The sequence below is a fragment of the Scyliorhinus torazame genome, chromosome 6 (assembly GCF_047496885.1).
Source record: "Scyliorhinus torazame isolate Kashiwa2021f chromosome 6, sScyTor2.1, whole genome shotgun sequence".
Lineage (NCBI taxonomy): Eukaryota > Metazoa > Chordata > Chondrichthyes > Carcharhiniformes > Scyliorhinidae > Scyliorhinus > Scyliorhinus torazame.
The window spans coordinates 188,102,646-188,122,227 of record NC_092712.1 but is presented as its reverse complement, the minus strand read 5'-3'; the positions used below and the strand labels follow the sequence as shown (position 1 = coordinate 188,122,227).

The 19,582-nt window shown below is 54.7% G+C and overlaps 1 protein-coding gene across 2 annotated transcripts in view; it reads right to left on the bottom strand.

Moving 5' to 3' along the window:
* Positions 1 to 19,582, bottom strand: part of LOC140425184 (histone deacetylase 9-like) — a 1,432,561-nt gene that overhangs the window by 643,930 nt on the left and 769,049 nt on the right. For both annotated transcript variants that reach the window (XM_072509184.1, XM_072509182.1), the window contains exon 8: positions 13,402 to 13,523. In XM_072509184.1, coding sequence (XP_072365285.1) covers positions 13,402 to 13,523 — 122 coding nt within the window. The remainder of the gene's footprint in view (positions 1 to 13,401; positions 13,524 to 19,582) is intronic.

The window sequence follows — 19,582 nt, the reverse complement described above, 5'->3', positions numbered from 1 at the left end:
GCTGCCGCTTGCCCCTCTGCGGCAGCCTGCGCCGCCTCTCTGGCACGCTCCTCCTCCTCCTCCTCATCCAGGGCAACATAGACATGAGCGGCTGCCACCACGGCGGCCAACATCGCTGGATGGTCTGAAAACATGACGGCCTGGTGGGGGGGAGGGGAACGACGACATGTCATCATTGCCCATATCCCCTCCTCCCCCCAGCCAGGTGGCATGGACCGCATGGGTCCAACTGTTGGAGGCTGGCACCTGGCCAGGTGGACCAACTCATTTGCCCTCCCATCACCCTCCTCGGCACGGACCCCCTCCCCAACCTCCACCCCGGCACGGACCCCCCCCAACCCCCAACCTCCACCCCAGCACGGACCCCCACCCCCCCCAACCTCCACCCCGGCACGGACCCCCTCCCCAACCCCCAACCTCCACCCCGGCACGGACCCCCCCCAACCTCCACCCCAGCACGGACCCCCTCTCCAACCTCCACCCCAGCACGGACCCCCCCCAACCCCCAACCTCTACCCCAGCACGGACCCCCCACCCAAACTCCACCCCGGCATGGATCCCCCCCCGCAACCTCCACCCCGGCACGGACCCCCTCCCCAACCTCCACCCCAGCACAGACCCCCCCCAACCCCCAACCTCCACCCCAGCACGGACCCCCCCCCCCAACCTCCACCCCGGCACGGACCCCTCCCCCCCCCCAACCTCCACCCCGGCACGGACCCCCTCCCCAACCTCCACCCCAGCACGGACCTCCCCCAACCCCCAACCTCCACCCCAGCACGGACCCCCCCCCCAACCTCCACCCCGGCAGGGACCCCCCCCCCCCAACCTCCACCCCGGCACGGACCCCCCCCCCAACCTCCACCCCGGCACGGCCCCCTCCCCAACCTCCACCCCAGCACGAACCCCCCCCAACCCCCAACCTCCACCCCAGCACGGACCCCCCCCCAACCTCCACCCCGGCACGGACCCCCCCCCAACCTCCACCCCGGCACGGACCCCCTCCCCAACCTCCACCCCAGCACGGACCCCCCCCAACCCCCAACGTCCACCCCAGCACGGACCCCCCCCCCCAACCTCCACCCCGGCACGGACCCCCCCCACCCCCAACCTCCACCCCGGCACGGACCCCCTCCCGGCACTCCCCCGGAGCCCAGCCTACTCTAACCACCCCCCCCCCCCCCCCCCCCCGCCGCACACACACACACACACACAAGCCGTGACACACCTCTCCTCACGCAATCAGTCTGCGGCCACGCCATTTCCTGCCCAGAGCCAACCCCCCAGGCCGTCACTCACCTCCTCGCTGGTCGGCGTGAGCCTGGAGCACAGGGTCACGCCGATGAAAAGGAGGTTTGATTCACGTCGACGTGAACGGTCATCACGTCGACGGGACTTCGGCCCATCCGGAAGGGAGAATATCGGCAGGCCGAAAATCGGCTGCCTTGCGCAGACCCGTGACATTCTCCGCGACAGCGGCACCATTAACGCCCCGTCGACTTTTCTCCCTTCGGAGACTTCGGCGGGGGCGGGGGCGGGGGCGGGATTCACGGCGGCCAACGGCCATTCTCCGAATCCGGAATCGCAAATCACGATTGGACAGAGAATCACCTGTCAGCCAAAGATGGAGGCTGACGCCGGGCACCGTACGGAATGCCATGCTCCGGTGCCTTGACAGCGACATGAATGCACTCCATGCTGCACACAGGCGTGGGCATGCAAACTGTACAGTAAACGTCGTTGGCATATCATTAATGAGCCAGCATTCTACGAGCCTCCCGCAATGCTCCACCTTCGCCAGGAGGAATTAGCGACGGCGAGTTTCATTGTGGTGTTTAAAATCGGGCAATAGGCACCATGGCTGCTGAGGGAGAGAGAGGAGGTAAGACATGTTCTCAAAGGCACAGCCTTGGGCTGGCGGGGGTGGGTGGGGGGGGACCACCAGGGTTGGGAAAGAGTAGTGGGGGGTGGCCAGAGGATGGTCCGAGGAGTCAGGGTGAACTTCAGGACTGGGGTGTCCAGACACCGACCATCATTGCCGTGGCTTGCATGGCAGCCATCTTGCGCACACCCCACTGACCACCCACTGTAATCCATTGTGCAGAGCGCCACTGGCCATATGGGTGCCCCACCTCCCCAGGCTGCCCTTCGAGGAGCCCACTAACTCAACTGTACCTTCCACAACTATGCAACACCCTGTTAGCTGGGCATCACACGGCCCACCCAAGGGAGACACCCACAGTAGATCCCACAGGAGGGTGTGGGACAGGAGCCGCAGAGAGTACAACTCGCATAGGTAGCAGCTGCCACTGATGCCTCTGCCAGCAGGGATAGGTACTGGGGTCAGAGGCCCTCCTAGTGCCATGCATCGACGGGCAAGAGGTGCGGTGTGGAGGGCTATGTGTCCGGGGGACTGGCCAGGGGGGTGGGGGTGGACATACCGGGGCAGGGACTGCAGTGCAGAACATGGCGCCGTATAGCCCATTGGACCTGGTTGGGCATGGGGGTAATCGCCATGTAACATGTCTGCCTTTCACTCCCTATAGAGAATGGATTTTGGTATCCAACCAAGAATGGTTGGCCTTGCCGCTGCAGCCCTTGCGGATGCCATGAGGCTGTACAAGAGTGAGCTGCCTCGGGAAAACCCTGCAGAACAGCCTGCCCCAAGGGAACAGGGGCCAGCCAGAGAGGATGGAGAACCGGTCATCCAACAGGCCAAGGAGGAGGTTGGAAGATGGCGACGCATCAGGCCTCATGTGTACAGGCAGCGGCTGTCATTTGAGGACCTGCAAATCAGTCGGGCATCGCGCCGCCCCAAAGGTGCGGAATGCTCCGCATCTTTGGGGGCCAAGGCCCAACCTTAAGGGGCTATGTCGGCGCCGGACGAATTTCCGCCCCGCCAGCTGGCGGAAAAGGCAGTTCAGAAGGTTGGTGAACAGGTTTTATTGTGCTTTCTACTGGTATTGTGCCATAGCCCCTATTGCTAACATATGTGCTGCAACTGTGCCAACTTAACTGGTGTCTATCTTTCTGGCCTTCCGCGTCCTAACGCTCTGTCTAAGCGGTTCCCCAGGCTGTACATCAGGAGGGGAGATGGCACGCTGCGACTCATGCCCTGTGACCTTGGTCCACTTTGGCGGCCATCTGGAGCAACCAGACCTGGATGGGCCCAGCTTTCCTCCAGGTGTCACAGGTGGGGTTGTGCCACCCTGTTCTGCCCAATGCTTATCGGATGCACCAGGAAAGGCTGGGGGATTCAGGGGTGCTGAGATGTTCTGGCATTTCCCCTTCGGGAGTCACCGGCATGGGCCCCATCACCTCCTCGTCCCTCCAGTTGTCCGATGGTCCCCGGGCTGCTCCTTGGGAATGGGGTGCAGCCGGACTGAGCTCCATGGGTTCTGCCATCACCTGGCGTTGCCATTCCTGGAGTCGCGCTCTTGTATCGACCAGTGTCTTCATGCTTGTGGTCACGGAGCACAAGGACTGTGCCACGTTCCTTTGGGACTGTGCAACATCCCTCTGGGACTGTACCACCTCCCTGTGTCTGGTTCAAGTCAGTCAAAGACAGACCAGTGCCATCAACGCCCGCAGGCATGGCCTGTTGTGACTGGACCAAGCTCTGCAGCACTGCAGCAATGTCCAGGTGGCTCTGGTACATGGTTGCCTGTGACAGGGAAGGCCAGTCCTGTACTTCGGCCACCCCCGCACAGAGTGCCTCAGGCCTTGGCCATATTGACCCCATGGCCGATGCCGTTGCACCCAAGGCCTCCACCATGTCACCACCCATGCGGTGTTAGCCTGGGTGGCATGCATGGTCGACATCACCTCTTGCCCCTGCAGGCGATTGGACTCGTCCAACTGCACATGCAGGCAGTGGATGATACTGACACCCCCTCATGTATCCCCGACTCTGCGCCTGCATCTCCAACATTGGTGGGACTGCCCATTCCAGAAGCCCGAGACTCACCTGGATGCAGCTAGTTCTTGGGGTCGGGACAGCCCCTCTGGGGGTTCCTAACTCCACTTGATGTACCGCAACATGTCTGTGGCATGCACCAGAGGTGGGTTAGATCTCATAAGGTGTACAGAGGTAAGCTTGTTGGACCGGAAGGAAACACGACTGCTCTTCTTGACACACAAGCAGTGCTGTAAATTTGCATACGTTAAAGATAAGGCCCTTTACACCTTCATTCACGTGCTTGGATTCCCAATGTTCAAAAACCCCGAACAAAATTAGTTAAAAGCAAAACCTTTCTAAAATATTTCAAAATCTTCAAATATTTCAACCTGCCTACATCCCAAGAAGGGATTGTCAGCCTGTCCGCCAACCCCTCCTAGCCACTCACAATCCTGACTGGAAACTATGGGCGGGATTCTCCATTTGCGAGTCCGTCCCATTACCTAATGAGGGAGGAAAATTTTGCACTCAGTCAGATCTCCCATTCACTGCAGCGGGAACGGAGAATCCCCGCTGTTGTAAACGGATGGAGAATCCAGCTCTATATTGTGTTCTTTTTTTGTCGCTGGGCCAGATTCCTGGAACTCCCTTCCTAACAGCACTGTGTGGGTGTATCGATGCCAGATAGACTTCAGCAGGTCAAAAAGCTGGCTCACTGCCACCTCCTCAAGGGCAATTAGAGATAAGCAACCATTGCTGATGGTGCCAGCAACAATCCCATCCATTGAAAAAACAATAAAATGAAGTAGCTCCATCAACAGTACAAGTAGATGGGTTGAGATCAGGGGCGAGATTCTCCGACCCCCGCCGGGTCTGAGAATCGCCGGGGGCTGGCGTGAATCCCGTCCCCGCCGGTTGCCGAATTCTCCGGCACCGGATATTCGGCGGGGGGCGGGAATCGCGCCACGCCGGCTGGCGCCCCCCCCCCCCCCCCCCCGCGATTCTCCGGCCCGAATGGGCCGAAGTCCCGCCACTAAAATGCCTGTCCCGCCGGCGTAGATTAAACCACCTACCTTACCGGCAGGACAAGGCGGCGCGGGTGGACTCCGGGGTCCTGGGGGGGGCGCGGGGCGATCTGGTCCGGGGGGGTGCCCCCATGGTGGCCTGGCCCGCGATCGGGTCCCACCGATCCGCGGGCAGGCCTGTGCCGTGGGGGCATTCTTTTCCTTCCGCCTTCGCCACGGACTCCACCTTGGCGGAGGCAGGAGAGACTCCCTCCAATGCACATGCGCGGGAAACTGTCAGCGGCCGCTAACGCTCCCGCGCATGCGCCGCCCGGAGATGTCATTTCCGCGCCAGCTGGCGGGGCACCAAAGGCCTTTTCCACCAGCTGGCGGGGCGGAAATTCGTCCGGCGCCGACATAGCCCCTTAAGGTTGGGCCTTGGCCCCCAAAGATGCGGAGCATTCCGCACCTTTGGGGCGGCGCGATGCCCGACTGATTTGCACCGTTTTGGGCGCCAGTCGGCGGACATCGCGCCGTTTCCGGAGAATTTTGCCCCGGTATGAAATTCAATTTCTTTTTTTAATTTCTCACTTAACCCAAATACATTCATTTTAGGAGGGGGTTTAAAATTATCGCCATGTTGCTGAATAGTGAATGGATGTTTGTGGTTACTCACACATTCAACATAGTATGTTATGATGCTAAGTTTTTCCAGTACAGAAGTTGTCAGATTAAGTAATGGCAACAAAAGAAAATTATTACATGACACAAATTATTCTATTTATAAAATGTGATGATTCATTACGCACCAGACTGGAAGATACCCTAAATGTTCTTCTTTTCCATTAATCATCGCCTCCTCTAAAAAGCTAATAAACTGACAAAGCGCTACCACTAAAACAGAAGAATTTCTGTTGTTGCACATAATCCTCATCGCAATCCTTATTACATTCAGACACTGCTGACAATTGGTTTACTCATAGAATGGAAAGGTGATGGTTACCTTCCAAACATTTTGCTCCCAATAGGAAGTCTCGTCCATCAAGAACATGGGCGACATTCTCCGACCCCCCGCCGGTTGCCGAAGTCTCCGGCACCGGATATTCGGCGGGGGCGGGAATCGCGCAGCGCCGGTTGGCGGGCCCCCCCGCTCGATTCTCCGGCCCGGATGGGCCGAAGTCCCGCCGATAAATTGCCTGTCCCACCAGCGTAAATTAAATCACCTACCTTACCGGCGGGACAAGGCGGCGTGGGCGGGCTCCGGGGTCCTGGGGGGGCGCGGGGTGATCTGACCCGGGGGGTGCCCCCACGGTGGCCTGGCCCGCGATCGGGGCCCACCGATCCGCGGGCGGGCCTGTGCCGTGGGAGCACTCTTTCCCTTCCGCCTCCGCCACGGTCTCCACCATGGCGGAGGTGGAAGAGACTCCCTCCACTGCGCATGAGTGGGAAACTGTCAGCGGCCACTGACACTCCCACGCATGCGCCGCCCGGAGATGTCATTTCCGCGCCAGCTGGCGGGGCAACAAAGGATGTTTCCGCCAGCTGGCGGGGCGGAAATTCCTCCGGCGTCGGCCTAGCCCCTCAATGTTGCGGCGCGGCCCCCAAAGATGCAGAGCATTCCGCACCTTTGGGGCGGCGCAATGCCCGTCTGATTGGCGCCACTTTGGGCGCCAGTCGGCGGACATCGCGCCGTTTCCGGAGAATTTCGCCCCATATTGCTGAAATCAAGGCATGCGCAGCGCATGGGGCGGATTCTCCGCCGGCGGGATGCTCCATTTTGCCGGAGCCCAGGGGTTTCCCCAACGGCTGGGGACTGCCCCCAATGGGAAACCCCATTGATCGGCCGGCGTAACTGAGAATCCCTCCAGTGGTTCGAGACAGAAATGTGCGCGGCAGGGCAGAGAATCCAGCCCATAATGTCCAGGCCATTTTAATGGTCAGAATATTATTTGTCTCAATCCCAATTAGTTCCAAAATCCAGTCACAGCAAGTGAGAACCTTTACCTACATCATTAAGATGTATAATTATCCTATCATTAATCCTAGAAAGCTCGTTATAGCACCACCTCAGCTTAGCTTAATTGCATGCTCACGTCAGCAGGATCTGAGCACAAGAAATTGAGTGGACACTCTGGTGCATTAATGGTGATGATAGCATAGTGGTTAGCACTATGGCTTCACAGCGCCAGGGTCCCAGGTTTGATTCCCGTTTGGATTACTGTCTTTGCAGAGTCTGCACAGTCTCCCGTGCCAGTGTGGGTTTCCTCCCTCAAGCTATAAGATAATTTGGACATTCTGAATTCTCCCTCAGCGTATCCGAACAGGCGCCGGAATGTGCCGACCAGGGGTTTTTCACAGTAACTTCATTACAATGTTAATGTAAGCCTACTTGTGACAATACAGATTATTATTTATAGAATGGCCTGGTATCAAAGGGACTGGGGCGAGATTCTCCATTTGGGAGGTTAGGTTTTCCCACTGGGGAAGAATTGTTGCCAATTTATGTTCCCCCGGAAGTGTAAAGCGGGAAGCAATTCTGTATCCCTCGCCATGCAAATTTATGCATGGTGAGGAATACAAGGGATTCTCGAGGGAATCTCGCTATCGGGCTGCCAATAGCAAAGTCCCGGCCAGCCAATCACTAAGTGTATTTCAATCACTCAAGGGTGTGATTGCCTCTCTTTGCTTACCTCTCTTTGATGTGGTTGATATATCAACATTGAGGTTTCAGCACTTAGAGTCACTAATCCATGGAGAGAGATGAATGATTTGAAGCTGCAGGTGCTTTGTGGAAGCTGTCAATCACAGCCCACTACTAGAAATGGATGAATGGCTTGCAGCTAATGGATCTGAGGGGTTTAAACACAGGTCACAGCTGTTCTCCTTCCAGAAATGGGCACGTGGAACTTCCAGGTAAGTATTACAGTTAAAAAATGTTGAACTTCCCCTTCCTGGAATGCTCTTTAGTTTCCAGACAATGGTCTCTTTTCTGGGGGGAGGGGGGTCTGTGAGCAGCAAGGGCTCTGTGGGGGGACGTCATCCCTTTAGTCAGGGGGTCCCTGTCGGTGGTCCCTTTAGTGGGGTTCTCTGCAGGGGGTCCCTTTAAATAGGGAGTCTCTCTGTGCGGGCCTCGTTAGTTTGGGTGTCTCTGTGGGGGGACCCATTAGTTAGGGGGTCTCTGTGGGAGAGGTACCATTAGTTGGGGGTCTATGTGGGGGGGTTCTTTTATTTAGGGCGTTCTGTGGAGGTCCAACTAGTTAGGGGAGTCTCTGTGGGGGTTAGCGAATCCCGGGGGTCCCTTTTAAGAGGGTCTTTGGTGGTGTCACCCTATTAAAGACGTCCCTGGGGGGGTCTCCCTATTTGGAGTTTTTCTAGTCGGGGCGGGGGGGGGGGATCTGATAGAGTCGGGGGGGGGTAGATAGTGCTTGTGGAATGGAGAGTGTGACTCTCGGATGGAGTTTGGGGGTAACTCCCTTAAGGAGCTACAGCCTTGGCCCACCGTTAGGTCCACTACACCAGGCTCACAGTTTGTTGAGACCTGTAGTAATCCTTGCCCAGGAGTTTTGAGAATCATGGAGGGCCGGAGAATAGAGTTCGGGCCCACTAAATGGGTCATTAAGAGCTATTTGCATTAATTTACAACCTCCTGCTGGCACGTCGTCGTGAACCTCGATCTCGCCGCCAACGTGGACCAGAGCATCGCGTTCGGATCAGCGCCCACCAACACCCAGCGTCGATCCCGATTTCTCGATTCTCCCCCACCTCAGGGACACTGCTACCGGCAGCGGGCAGGCAGTGGAGAATCCAGGCCATCATTAAAAACAAAGCATTAGCATCAAAAACAAAGAGATTAACTGGCCATTAACCTCATTGCTAATTACAAGGTTGTTGTGTGTAAAAAAACCTGCCACATTTTTCACAGCAATTTATTGTTTGTGAAACACATTCAGCTGTCTTGAGAGATTTGACATGGAGCTATTAAATTTAAATTATTTTGAAAAGGTCTATACCTCACCTTTTACATTTAATTTTTAAATGCTTATGAGAGAATCACGACAGCACTTTTTGGGAGTAATTTAACTTTGGATGATGATGCAAAATAGGCAATATTGATTCTGCTGCTGTTACACATCTGTCCTGATTTTCATTGCCATTATCAAAGTCAAAATGACCCCATTAGCTGTTATCACATGCTAATCAACTCCCAAAGGAGGATGAGGTTATAGTTTATCTTATAAAACTGTCCCTAACTTTATTAGATCACTTTAAAAACCAGAGTGATCAGTCAAACTTCTTCAGTACATCTAAAGATTATTGCTATATATAAAGGTCTAAAGCAGGTAATGTGGAAGGAAATATTACGGGCGAGATTCTCTGTTTTAGCGGCAGAGTGTTGACACCATCGTAAACGTCGGAGTGTTTTATGGCGGCATCATCTGGCTGCTAGGAGCAGCGATCCCCCAACCTACAGGGGGCCAGCACGGCACTGGAGCGCTTAACGCAGCTCCAGCTGCCGATGCGGGCCCCAACACGGCCGCCGCGGGTCCGTGCATGCGTTGCTGTCTCCATGCCAGCCACCACGTAATATGGCAGAGACCTACAGGGGCCCGCCGCGGAGGAACATAGGCCACCCCGGAATTAGTCCGCCCGACCATCGGTAGCCCCCGATCGCGGGCCTGGCCAGCGTGGAGGCCCTCCGGAGTCAGGTCCTTCCCCCCCCCCCCCCTCCCCACCAGGACGCCCCCGCAACCAGAACGCCGAGGTCCTGCCGGGGAGGACCATACGCAAACGATGGGTGGGACTCGGCCCGTCGAGCGCGGAGAATCGCCGGGGGGGGGGGGGGGAGAGGGTGCATTCGGCGGCCCCCGACCGGCGGCGCAGCAACCACGCCGGCGCCATTGGCATCTATTCTCCAGTCGCCGGAGAATTGGCGGCCCGGCGCCAGAGCAGCGTGGCGGAATTCGCTCCTCCCCCGCCCCCCCCCCCGCCGATTCTCCTACACAGGATCGGAGAATATCCTGCCCTACTTCCTTAGCTGCAGTTTTATTACAATAGTTGTAGGAGGCTTGTTTTTTGTATCATGGCCAGGATTTTATGCTGGGCTGGGATCCACCGCTTCCATCCCTGTCAGCAGCAAGCCCACGGCCATTCTGCCAACTTGTCCGACAGCCATTTCACAGTCAGTGTGCTAACGTTAGTTTGAGGCAGCGTTGATCTTTACTTGATCTTTACTTTCCCCATTCCTCATTAGAATCATAGAATTTACAGTGCAGAAGGAGGCCATTCGCCCCGTCGAGTCTGCACCGGCTCTTTGAAAGAGCACCCTACCCAAGCCCACACCTCCACCCTATGCCCATAACCCAGTAACCCCACCCAACATTAGGGGCAATTTTCGGAAACCGGAGCACCCAGAGGAAACCCACGCCCACACGGGGAGAACGTGCAGACTCCGCACAGACAGTGACCTAAGCCGGGAATCGAACCTGGGACCACGGAGCTGTGAAGCAATTGTGCTAACCACCATGCGACCGTGCTGCCTCAAATCTGAGCGCTGCCAGCCAAACAAATGGCCAACAGTTCTTTCTTCCCATCAGTGCGACCAGGAGCACTTTTCACTGTTGGGCTGCATTCAGTCCCCAATGGAGATTGTCATTGGAATCAGGTGCAAAGGTAAGTGTTGGGGGGAGCTAGGGGCATGGTACCTCTGGGGCTAGGCTTGCAGGCCCTAACTTGGGGGCGAGGAGAGAGCCAGGTTGGACAGGCCTTGGGGGAGGGGTGATAAATGCTGGGGTGGTGCTGGAGAAGACATTTTTATAATCTTTATTGTCAGAAGTAGGCTTATATTAACACTGCAATGAAGTTACTGTGAAAAGCCCCTCGTCGCCACATTCTGACGCCCATTCGGGTACACGGAGGGAGAATTCAGAATGTCCAATTCATCTAAAAGCATATCTTTCAGGACTTGTGGGACCCACGCAGACACGGGGAGAACGTGCAGACTCCGCACAGACAGTGATCCAAGCCGGGAATCGAACCTTGGACCCTGGAGCTGTGAAGTAACAGTGCTAACCACTGTGCTACCGTGCCGCCTTCATACTTCATACTTCAGGCTTCATACTCAGCATTGGCCTCTTCCCAATGCAGGAACGATTCTGGGAAGAGTTGGTAGAAGCCCTTAAATGGCCATTAATTGGGCCCATGGCATTGTGCCCAATTGTAATGCTCACCTACCAAATTACCAATGGGGGAGGGGGGGTTTGTGTAAAATTCAGACCCTTGTGCCAAGTGTGCAATTCTAGTTCAGTAACAATAGGATCCATCACAGCCAAAGTCCAGTCTTTAACCTGCAGCAATCTCTGTGGATGACTTGGAGCAAAACTGTAAATGCATTCTCCTGTACTGTCTTTGCGTAATGATCAAAAGATGGAACTGTGGCTGATCCAAAGTTTCCAGTCTAAGATCAGCTAATGGCATGTAGAGATTTAACCTGAAATACTCCTACCTTAAATGGCTGGGAATCGCACCATGTAGAGCCACTGGGGGAGCCATGAAATCAATGGTGTACTTTTGATATTAAAAAGTGACTTAAGAGTGCTGTATTGGGGCTCAAGAACTTGGGATGAATATGATCAGAGAAAATGTGAACTCATGTTAAAGACGTTATGTGGCATGGTGCAGAGTGTTTAGCACTGCTGCCTCACAGCGCCAGAGACGCAGGATCAATACCGGCCTCGATGACTGTCTGTGTAGAATTTGCACTTTCTTCCAGTGTCTGCGTGGGTTTCCTCCGGGTGCTCCGGTTTCCTCCCACAGTCCAAAGATGTGCAGGTTGGGTGGATTGGCCATGATAAATTGCACCGAAGTGACAAAAGGTTAGATGGGGTTACTGTGTTATGGGGATAGGGTGGGGCATGAGCCGAGGTAGGGTGCTCTTTCCAAGGGTTGGTGCAGATCTGATGGGCCGAATGGCCTCCTTCTGCACTGCAGAGATTCTATGAAACTGAACTGCCCCATTATCCTTCAATGCTATAAAGGGAGTTACTTGTATTTGCTGCTGTGCCGGATGTTAGTTATAGGCAATCATTTTTAATAGAACTTTCACTCGTGAGACATCATGGGCGAACTTCTCTAGTACCGGCGCGATATCCGCTGACTGGCGCCCAAAATGGCGCAAATCAGTCAGGCATCGCGCTGCCCCAAAGGTGCGGAATGCTCCGCATCTTTGGGGGCCGAGCCCCAACCTTAAGGGGCTAGGCCTGAGCCGGACGAATTTCCGCCCCGCCAGCTGGCGGAAAAGGCCTTTGGTGCCCCGCCAGCTGGCGCGGAAATTACATCTCTGGGCGGCGCATGCGCGGGAGCGTTAGCGGCCGCTGACGGCATTCCCGCGCATGCGCAGTGGAGGGAATCTCTTCCGCCTCCGCCATGGTGGAAACCGTGGCGAAGGCGGAAGTGAAAGAGTGCCCCCACGGCTCAGGCCCGCCCGCGGATCGGTGGGCCCCGATCGCAGGCCAGGCCACCGTGGGGGCACCCCCCGGGGCCAGATCGCCCCGCGCTCCCCCCAGGACCCCGGAGCCCACCTGCGCCGCCTTGTCCCACCGGTAAGGTAGGTGGTTTAATTTACGCCGGCAGGACAGGCATTTTAGCGGCGGGACTTGGGCCCATCCGGGCCGGAGAATCGCGGGGGGGGGGGGGCCTGCCAACCGGCGCGGCGCGATTCCTGCCCCCGCCGAATATCCGGTGGTGGAGAATTCGGCAACCGGCGGGGGGTCGGAGAATCTCGCCCCTGGTATCGTGATTTCGCGCTTGGAGCACTAATTTATCCCTGATGTCACACAACGGGAATTGTATACAAAATATCACTTCCAGGTTGCCTTTTCATCACCAGGTCTAAAGCATAAAATATTCTTAAAAATACACTGCAATTGTGAAGGACCAGTGAGAGACTAGGATATCCTTTTAGAACTGATAGAATTGTGTGACAATCCAGTGGAATACAATCATCCTTGACGTTCTACAAGTCAAAAACAAAATACAATAGCCAGAGGAAATCAGGAACTCAAACAGAGACCATCAGAAACACTCAGCAGATCAGCTGGCAACAGAGGATAGGAGAGGTCAAATGCTTTGGGTATGGATCCTTCTTCAGAAAAAGGGTGCCTACCCGAAACATTTTGTCTGTCCAGTTCACAAATGCTGCCAGGCCTGCTGAGAGTTTCCATCATTCCCTATTCCTGGTACAAAACATTGTCTACTAAAAGGCAAACTCACACTTAAAGTAAAAGTTGACAGTAAAGAACAAAGTTAAATATAAAAAAAGTCACAAAAGACTTTACCCCATGTATTCAATAAAATGCATGGATACAATTTCTTAATACAAATAGAGACAACCTGTGAATATACTATTATCTTGATTCAAAATCAAATGGCTCAATCTTATCAAGTCATTGCAGGTCCAAAAGGTTTCCATTGCTCATGGGGTTAACATGGATCTTGACTCACCAGTTTTACGCAAGGGGAAATCATCCTTTGTGTCATTAACTCCCGGTAATGACTGCTTATATGACGGAGAGGTTCCACTCTGTGGTGGTGAACTCTGATCCAGCGAAGCATGGTGGGCCACCCTGGCACAGGAACAAAGAGTAGTGAATTAACACAACCGTTATACAGACTATGCAGTAAAATTGCTACATTTTGCAGATGGTCTGCATTGCATCTAATTTAAGAGAGCTTTACTATGTGATTCATTCATATTTATTTTCGACTGGATGGATTATCCTGAATCAGATCTGTTCAAGATTCCTATTATCTATTTTCTCTGAGTTTCTTCTGCCTCTATCATAATTTTTAACATTCCAACTCGATTAAACAGATGGTGGCCAAATTGAAAATTAATTGCAACCCTTTTCCAATTTTGAAAAGTTCTCAGTCGAACTTTCTACTCAATCTGCAACCAATTTCTTTTGGCATTCCGATCATTCTGTCAAAATTCTCCTGTCCAAAATCACTGACTGGTTCAGGGTTGGTGGGTTTGGCATCACATAAAGTGGTGCTGAAATCACAGCAGAGAAGAGAAACATTCAGCACAGACTTGTGTCAATGCTAGCTCAAGTGAAGTAATCTACTCTACTTACATTCCATTATTATTTCCCTATACTTTACATTGATTTGTGTCCACAGCCACTTGGTAAATTATTCCACATTTTAGTAGTCCCTGTGTGAAAATAAATATTCTACCTTCTGCTTACATTCTTCAGGAACTTGAATACATCTGCAACAAGAGACAGTGGGCTGGATTCTCTTTGCGGCTAAGTGCCAACAGCAGCATGGAAACAGTGGCATTTTACTACAGCAAAATCGGTACCGAACCCTTACCGATTCCGGGACCGGTGAGGGGCTAGCAGCAGCGCAGGGTAAAACTCCTGGCTCCCATGCCAAAAACGGCCAGAAAATGGCCGGGTCCATGGCCGCGCATGCACAGGGCGACGACCTGCAGCGGTCGCGCCGTATAACCTGGCACTGGTCACGCGTGGACCCGACCTGCCCGACAGTGCCGCCCTGTACCCCCCCACCCCTCGCCACCCTCGGACCACCCCCACCAAACCCCTCAGCCCTCGCCAAAGCCCCCCCGGCCAGCGGAATGGCTCCCCCCCTCGACTGTGGTGGCGCAGGACACAGACCGCAGCCGCCACGCGGGATTGAGAGGGAGGGCGTCAGGTGATGTCCTGAGGTGGTCCCAATGGTGTGCGGCGTACTCCCCGATGACGTAGTTTTGGAGGGGGAGGAGCATCTGAAAACAGGCGCTGTCCCCCAATTTCGGCATCAGAATGGATTCTCCGCCCGATCGCCGATTACGATATTGGCATTGGGCAACGGAAAATCCTGCCCAGCTTTTCATCTTGCACACTTCGGGTCAAATGCAAGAATGCCAAATTTCAAACAATCACAACAATTTATACTGCAGGAGAAAAAGGCGTCTGATTGAGAGGCAAGTTGACTCTGATTAGCTTAGCAATACAAAACTATAGGCTCCAACGCTTCTGGGTAATTCAAACAAGGCACAATGTTTGAACATATTGTTTTTGTTTGCGAACAACGGGTCCCTGTGTATGAATGGATATCACTTTTAGCAAGTGTAAATCAGCTATATTATGAGCTTGACTGATGATCTTACATTGACTACAATGTTGTCGGGGGGGGGGTTGTGGAAGACTGTCATGATATCCATATTAACATATCATGGTGCAATCACACACACCCATTGATGGACAGGTCGATGGACCAATCAACACACACGCAACATCACAACCAATCACCAGTGAGAGCACACGCATTATATAACAGGGAACACCACAGTTCCCGCTCATTCTACCAGGAGATAGCTCAGAGCACAGAGCTCACAGCGTGCCACTCAGACAAACAGCATGTGCTGAGTGCCTCTCTAAGATAGTGCTAGGGCTGGGTCCACAGGTTAACTGGTGAAGTACGAACCACAGCCAGAAGTTAACAGTTGTTATTATACAGAATAATAAAACAGAGTTGTACCATCTACAACCGTGTTGGTACGTTTGTATATCGGAACACCCAACACGACATGATACCAGGGCTGGAAACTCGCCAGCAACTGTGAGACCTACCTGCACATCTTCAGAGATCCGCCATCCTGCGCCATGGACACCATCAGCCCGCCGCGGCCGCTCCAAATCGCTGGAAATCTCGGCGTCATCTGGAAGCTGTTTAAACAGTGCTTCCAGCTCTTCCGAGAAACCACAGACAGGGAGAATGCATCGGACACCAGGAAGATCGCCCTCCTCCTCTCCACGGCAGGGCAACACGCCATCCACATCTACATCTCCCTGGCATTCGTGGAAGGCGAGGACAAGACGAAGTACAAGACGGTCCTTCTAAAACTTGAGCAACACTTCAGCGTCAAAGTGAATGAGAGCTTCGAGAGGTACCTCTTCCAGCAGCGCATGCAGGGTAAGGATGAGCCTTTTCAATCCTTTTTGACACACCTCCGCATCCTAGCGCAGTCCTGTGGCTATAAGGCCACCTCCGATTCCATGATCCGGGACCAGATAGTTTTTGGGGTCACCTCGGATACCCTACGCCAGCAGCTCCTCAAAATAAAGAGCCTCACCCTAGCCACCGCCATCGAAACCAGCGTTATCCACGAAAACGCGACCAGCCGGTACTCCCAATTCCAGGCAGGCCGAATCGGCACGGCAGGGGTCCTACGAGGCCGAGCGGGTCCAGTCGATTCAGTTCCTCATGGCCCGTGGCCTGGACGAGGGCGGCCATTTCGCGCGCTTTCCGAGGCCTCTCGCGCTTGTATGCGGCAAAAGAGGGGACGTCGGCGCAGAGGGACGGGACACGCAGGCACGCTCTACGCAGGACCGAACTGCGCATGCGCGGTGGCGCAACGAACGCCATGACGTCACCACGTGCGGCAACTGTGGATCCACACACTTAAAGCGGCAATGTCCAGCCAAAACTCGACAATGCCTCCGCTGTGGCAAGATGGGCCACATACGCTGCCTGCTGTCGAGCAGCTCAACCTGCCAACGCTCCGCAATTCCGCCAGCCTCGCAGGGACGTGCGGGCCATTCAGCCTCCATACACCGAGTCATACCCTGACGACGTACAGACCGGTGATACCGACGACCGTGAAGCCTTCCGCGTTGCGGTAATGGACAGAAATCGGATGTCCCTAAGTAGGACCCACCAGCCGATGCCAGTGCACAGCGTTAATCCAGGCGATGAATGGTGTGCCACCCTAACGGTCAACCGATCACCAATCACATTCCGTTTAGACACTGGTGCCACCGCCAATCTCATTGCATGGTCAGCCTTCTACACCTTGAAGGTCAGACCACCGATTCGGCCATCCCGCTGTCAGTTGGTCGATTACAACGGTAATGTTATCCCGGCCATGGGGTCTTGCCAGCTCGAGATTACACACAATTCATACACAGCCACACTGTCTTTTGAGATAGTTGGATCCTCGAAGGACTCTCTGGTAGGCGCACAGGCGTGCAAGATCCTCCACCTCGTTCAGCGGGTACACACTCTGTCTCCAGAAGGCACATCCGATTTCCCGGATGCAGACTTTAGGGCACAGCTCCACTCGCTCCTCGCCCACAACCAACAGGTATTCGAGGGCATAGGCACACTGCCCTACACTTACAGAATACGGCTCAAACCGGACGCCACACCGGTCATTCACGCACCTCGTAGAGTCCCAGCACCACTCAAGGACCGCCTCAAGCAGCAGCTGCAGGATCTGCAGGACCAAGGAGTGCTTTCCCGGGTCACGGAGCCAACGCCATGGGTCAGCTCCATGGTGTGCGTAAAAATGCCCTCTGGCGAACTCCAGATCTGCATCAACCCGAAAGACCTGAACAATAACATCATGAGGGAACACTACCCCATACCCAAACGGGAAGAAATCACGAACGAAATGGCCCGGGCTAAATTTTTTACCAAGCTTGATGCCTCAAAGGGCTTTTGGCAGATTCAGCTGGATCAGTCCAAAGGCTGATGTGGCTTGATGTTCTGCTCTTGCATTTTAAGATAAAGGTCCATGTCTTTCTCCTTCAGTGTTGAATAAACCTTTTCTATTTTACAGCAGGAAGCTGTGTACTTTCAACACTCCCTTTGGCAGATACTGCTACAATAGGGTGCCATTTGGCATCATCTCGGCATCCGAGGTGTTTCATCGAATCATGGAACAGATGATGGAGGGCATCGAAGGGGTGCGCGTCTATGTTGACGATGTCATCATCTGGTCCACTACACCACGGGAGCACATCAGTCGTCTCCAGCGCGCCTTTGCTCGGATACGAGAACACGGCCTGCGCCTCAACCGAGCCAAGTGTTCTTTTGGCCAAACTGAGCTAAAGTTTCTGGGCGAACACATATCCTGGTCAGGGGTGCGTCCGGATGCAGACAAAGTGACAGCTATTGCAGCCATGCCGCAGCCGGCAGACAATAAGGTAGTGCTACGCTTTCTCGGGATGGTCAACTTCCTGGGGAAGTTTATTCCCAACCTTGCCTCCCACACAACGGCTCTTCGCCACCTGGTCAAGAAGACAACGGAATTCCAGTGGCTGCCCGCACACCAGAAGGAATGGGAGGAGCTCAAGATCAAGCTCGCCACCGCCCCGGTATTGGCGTTCTTCGACACTACTCGAGATACAAAAATCTCGACTGATGCCAGCCAGTCCGGCATTGGGGTGGTACTCCTGCAACGGGACGACACTGCATCAGGGGCCCCGGTCGCCTATGCCTCGCGGGCCATGACCCCCACAGAACAGTGCTATGCGCAGATTGAGAAGGAGTGCCTGGGTTTGTTAACCGGCATAGATAAATTCCACGACTATGTGTATTGTCTCCCTCAGTTCACTGTGGAGACCGACCATCGCCCCCTGGTCGGCATCATACAAAAGGACCTCAATGAGATGACCCCTCGCCTCCAGCGCATTCTGCTCAAGCTCCGGAGGTACGACTTCCAACTGGTCTACACCCCGGGAAAGAACATCATCATCCCGGATGCCCTGTCCAGAGCAGTGAGCACACCGCCCGAATCAGGGGGGTTCGTCTGTCAGGTCGACGCACATGTGGCCTTCACATCGGCCAATCTGCCAGCTACTGATGCACGTCTGGCCCACATTTGCCGTGAGACTGCGGCTGACCCCCTTCTACAACGTGTGATGCGCCACATGACGGTAGGGTGGCTCAAGGGGCAGTGCCCACAATTCTACAATGTCCGGGACGACTTGGCCGTCATTGATGGTGTCCTCCTAAAGTTGGACCGGATTGTGATCCCACACAGCATGCACAGGCCTGTCCTCGAACAATTGCACGAAGGCCATCTTGGGGTTGAAAAGTGCAGGCGGAGGGCCCGAGAAGCTGTGTACTGGCCGGGCATCAACAACGACATCGCCAACATGGTGCTCAACTGCCCCACCTAACAAAGGTTTCAGCCGGCACAGCCCCCTGAGACGCTTCAGCCCCATGAGTTGGTAACGTCCCCCTGGGCAAAGGTGGGTGAGAACCTTTTTCATGCGCTCAGCAGGGACTACGTCATCCTAATTGACTATTTTTCCAATTATCCGGAGGTCATACGCCTGCACGACTTGACATCATCAGCTGTAATCAGAGCATGTAAAGAAATCTTCGCTCGCCATGGCATTCCGCTCACCATCATGTCTGACAACGTGCCCTGTTTTGCGAGCCAAGAATGGTCTTCTTTTGCCGCTTCGTATGGCTTCACACACGTGACGTCCAGCCCTCTGCATCCTCAGTCAAATGGCAGGGCGGAAAAGGGCGTCCATATCGTGAAGCGGCTCCTCTGCAAGGCTGCTGATGCTGGATCTGACTTCTGTTTAGCCCTGCTGGCCTCTCGCTCAGCCCCACTGTCCACAGGCCTCTCACCAGCCCAGCTGTTGATGGGTCACACCCTCAGGGCCACTGTGCCGTCCATTCATGTTCCTAAACCCGACCATGCTCCAGTACTGCAAAGGATGCGCAGCAGCGTGCTCAGCAGAAGGTGGCACATGACACTCGGGCAACTGATCTTCCTGCCCGGGCGCCTGGAGACAACGTCCGCATACACCTACCAGAGGGTGGCTGGTCGGCAACTGCCGAGGTTCTCCGCCGCTTGGCTCCCCGCTCGTTCCTG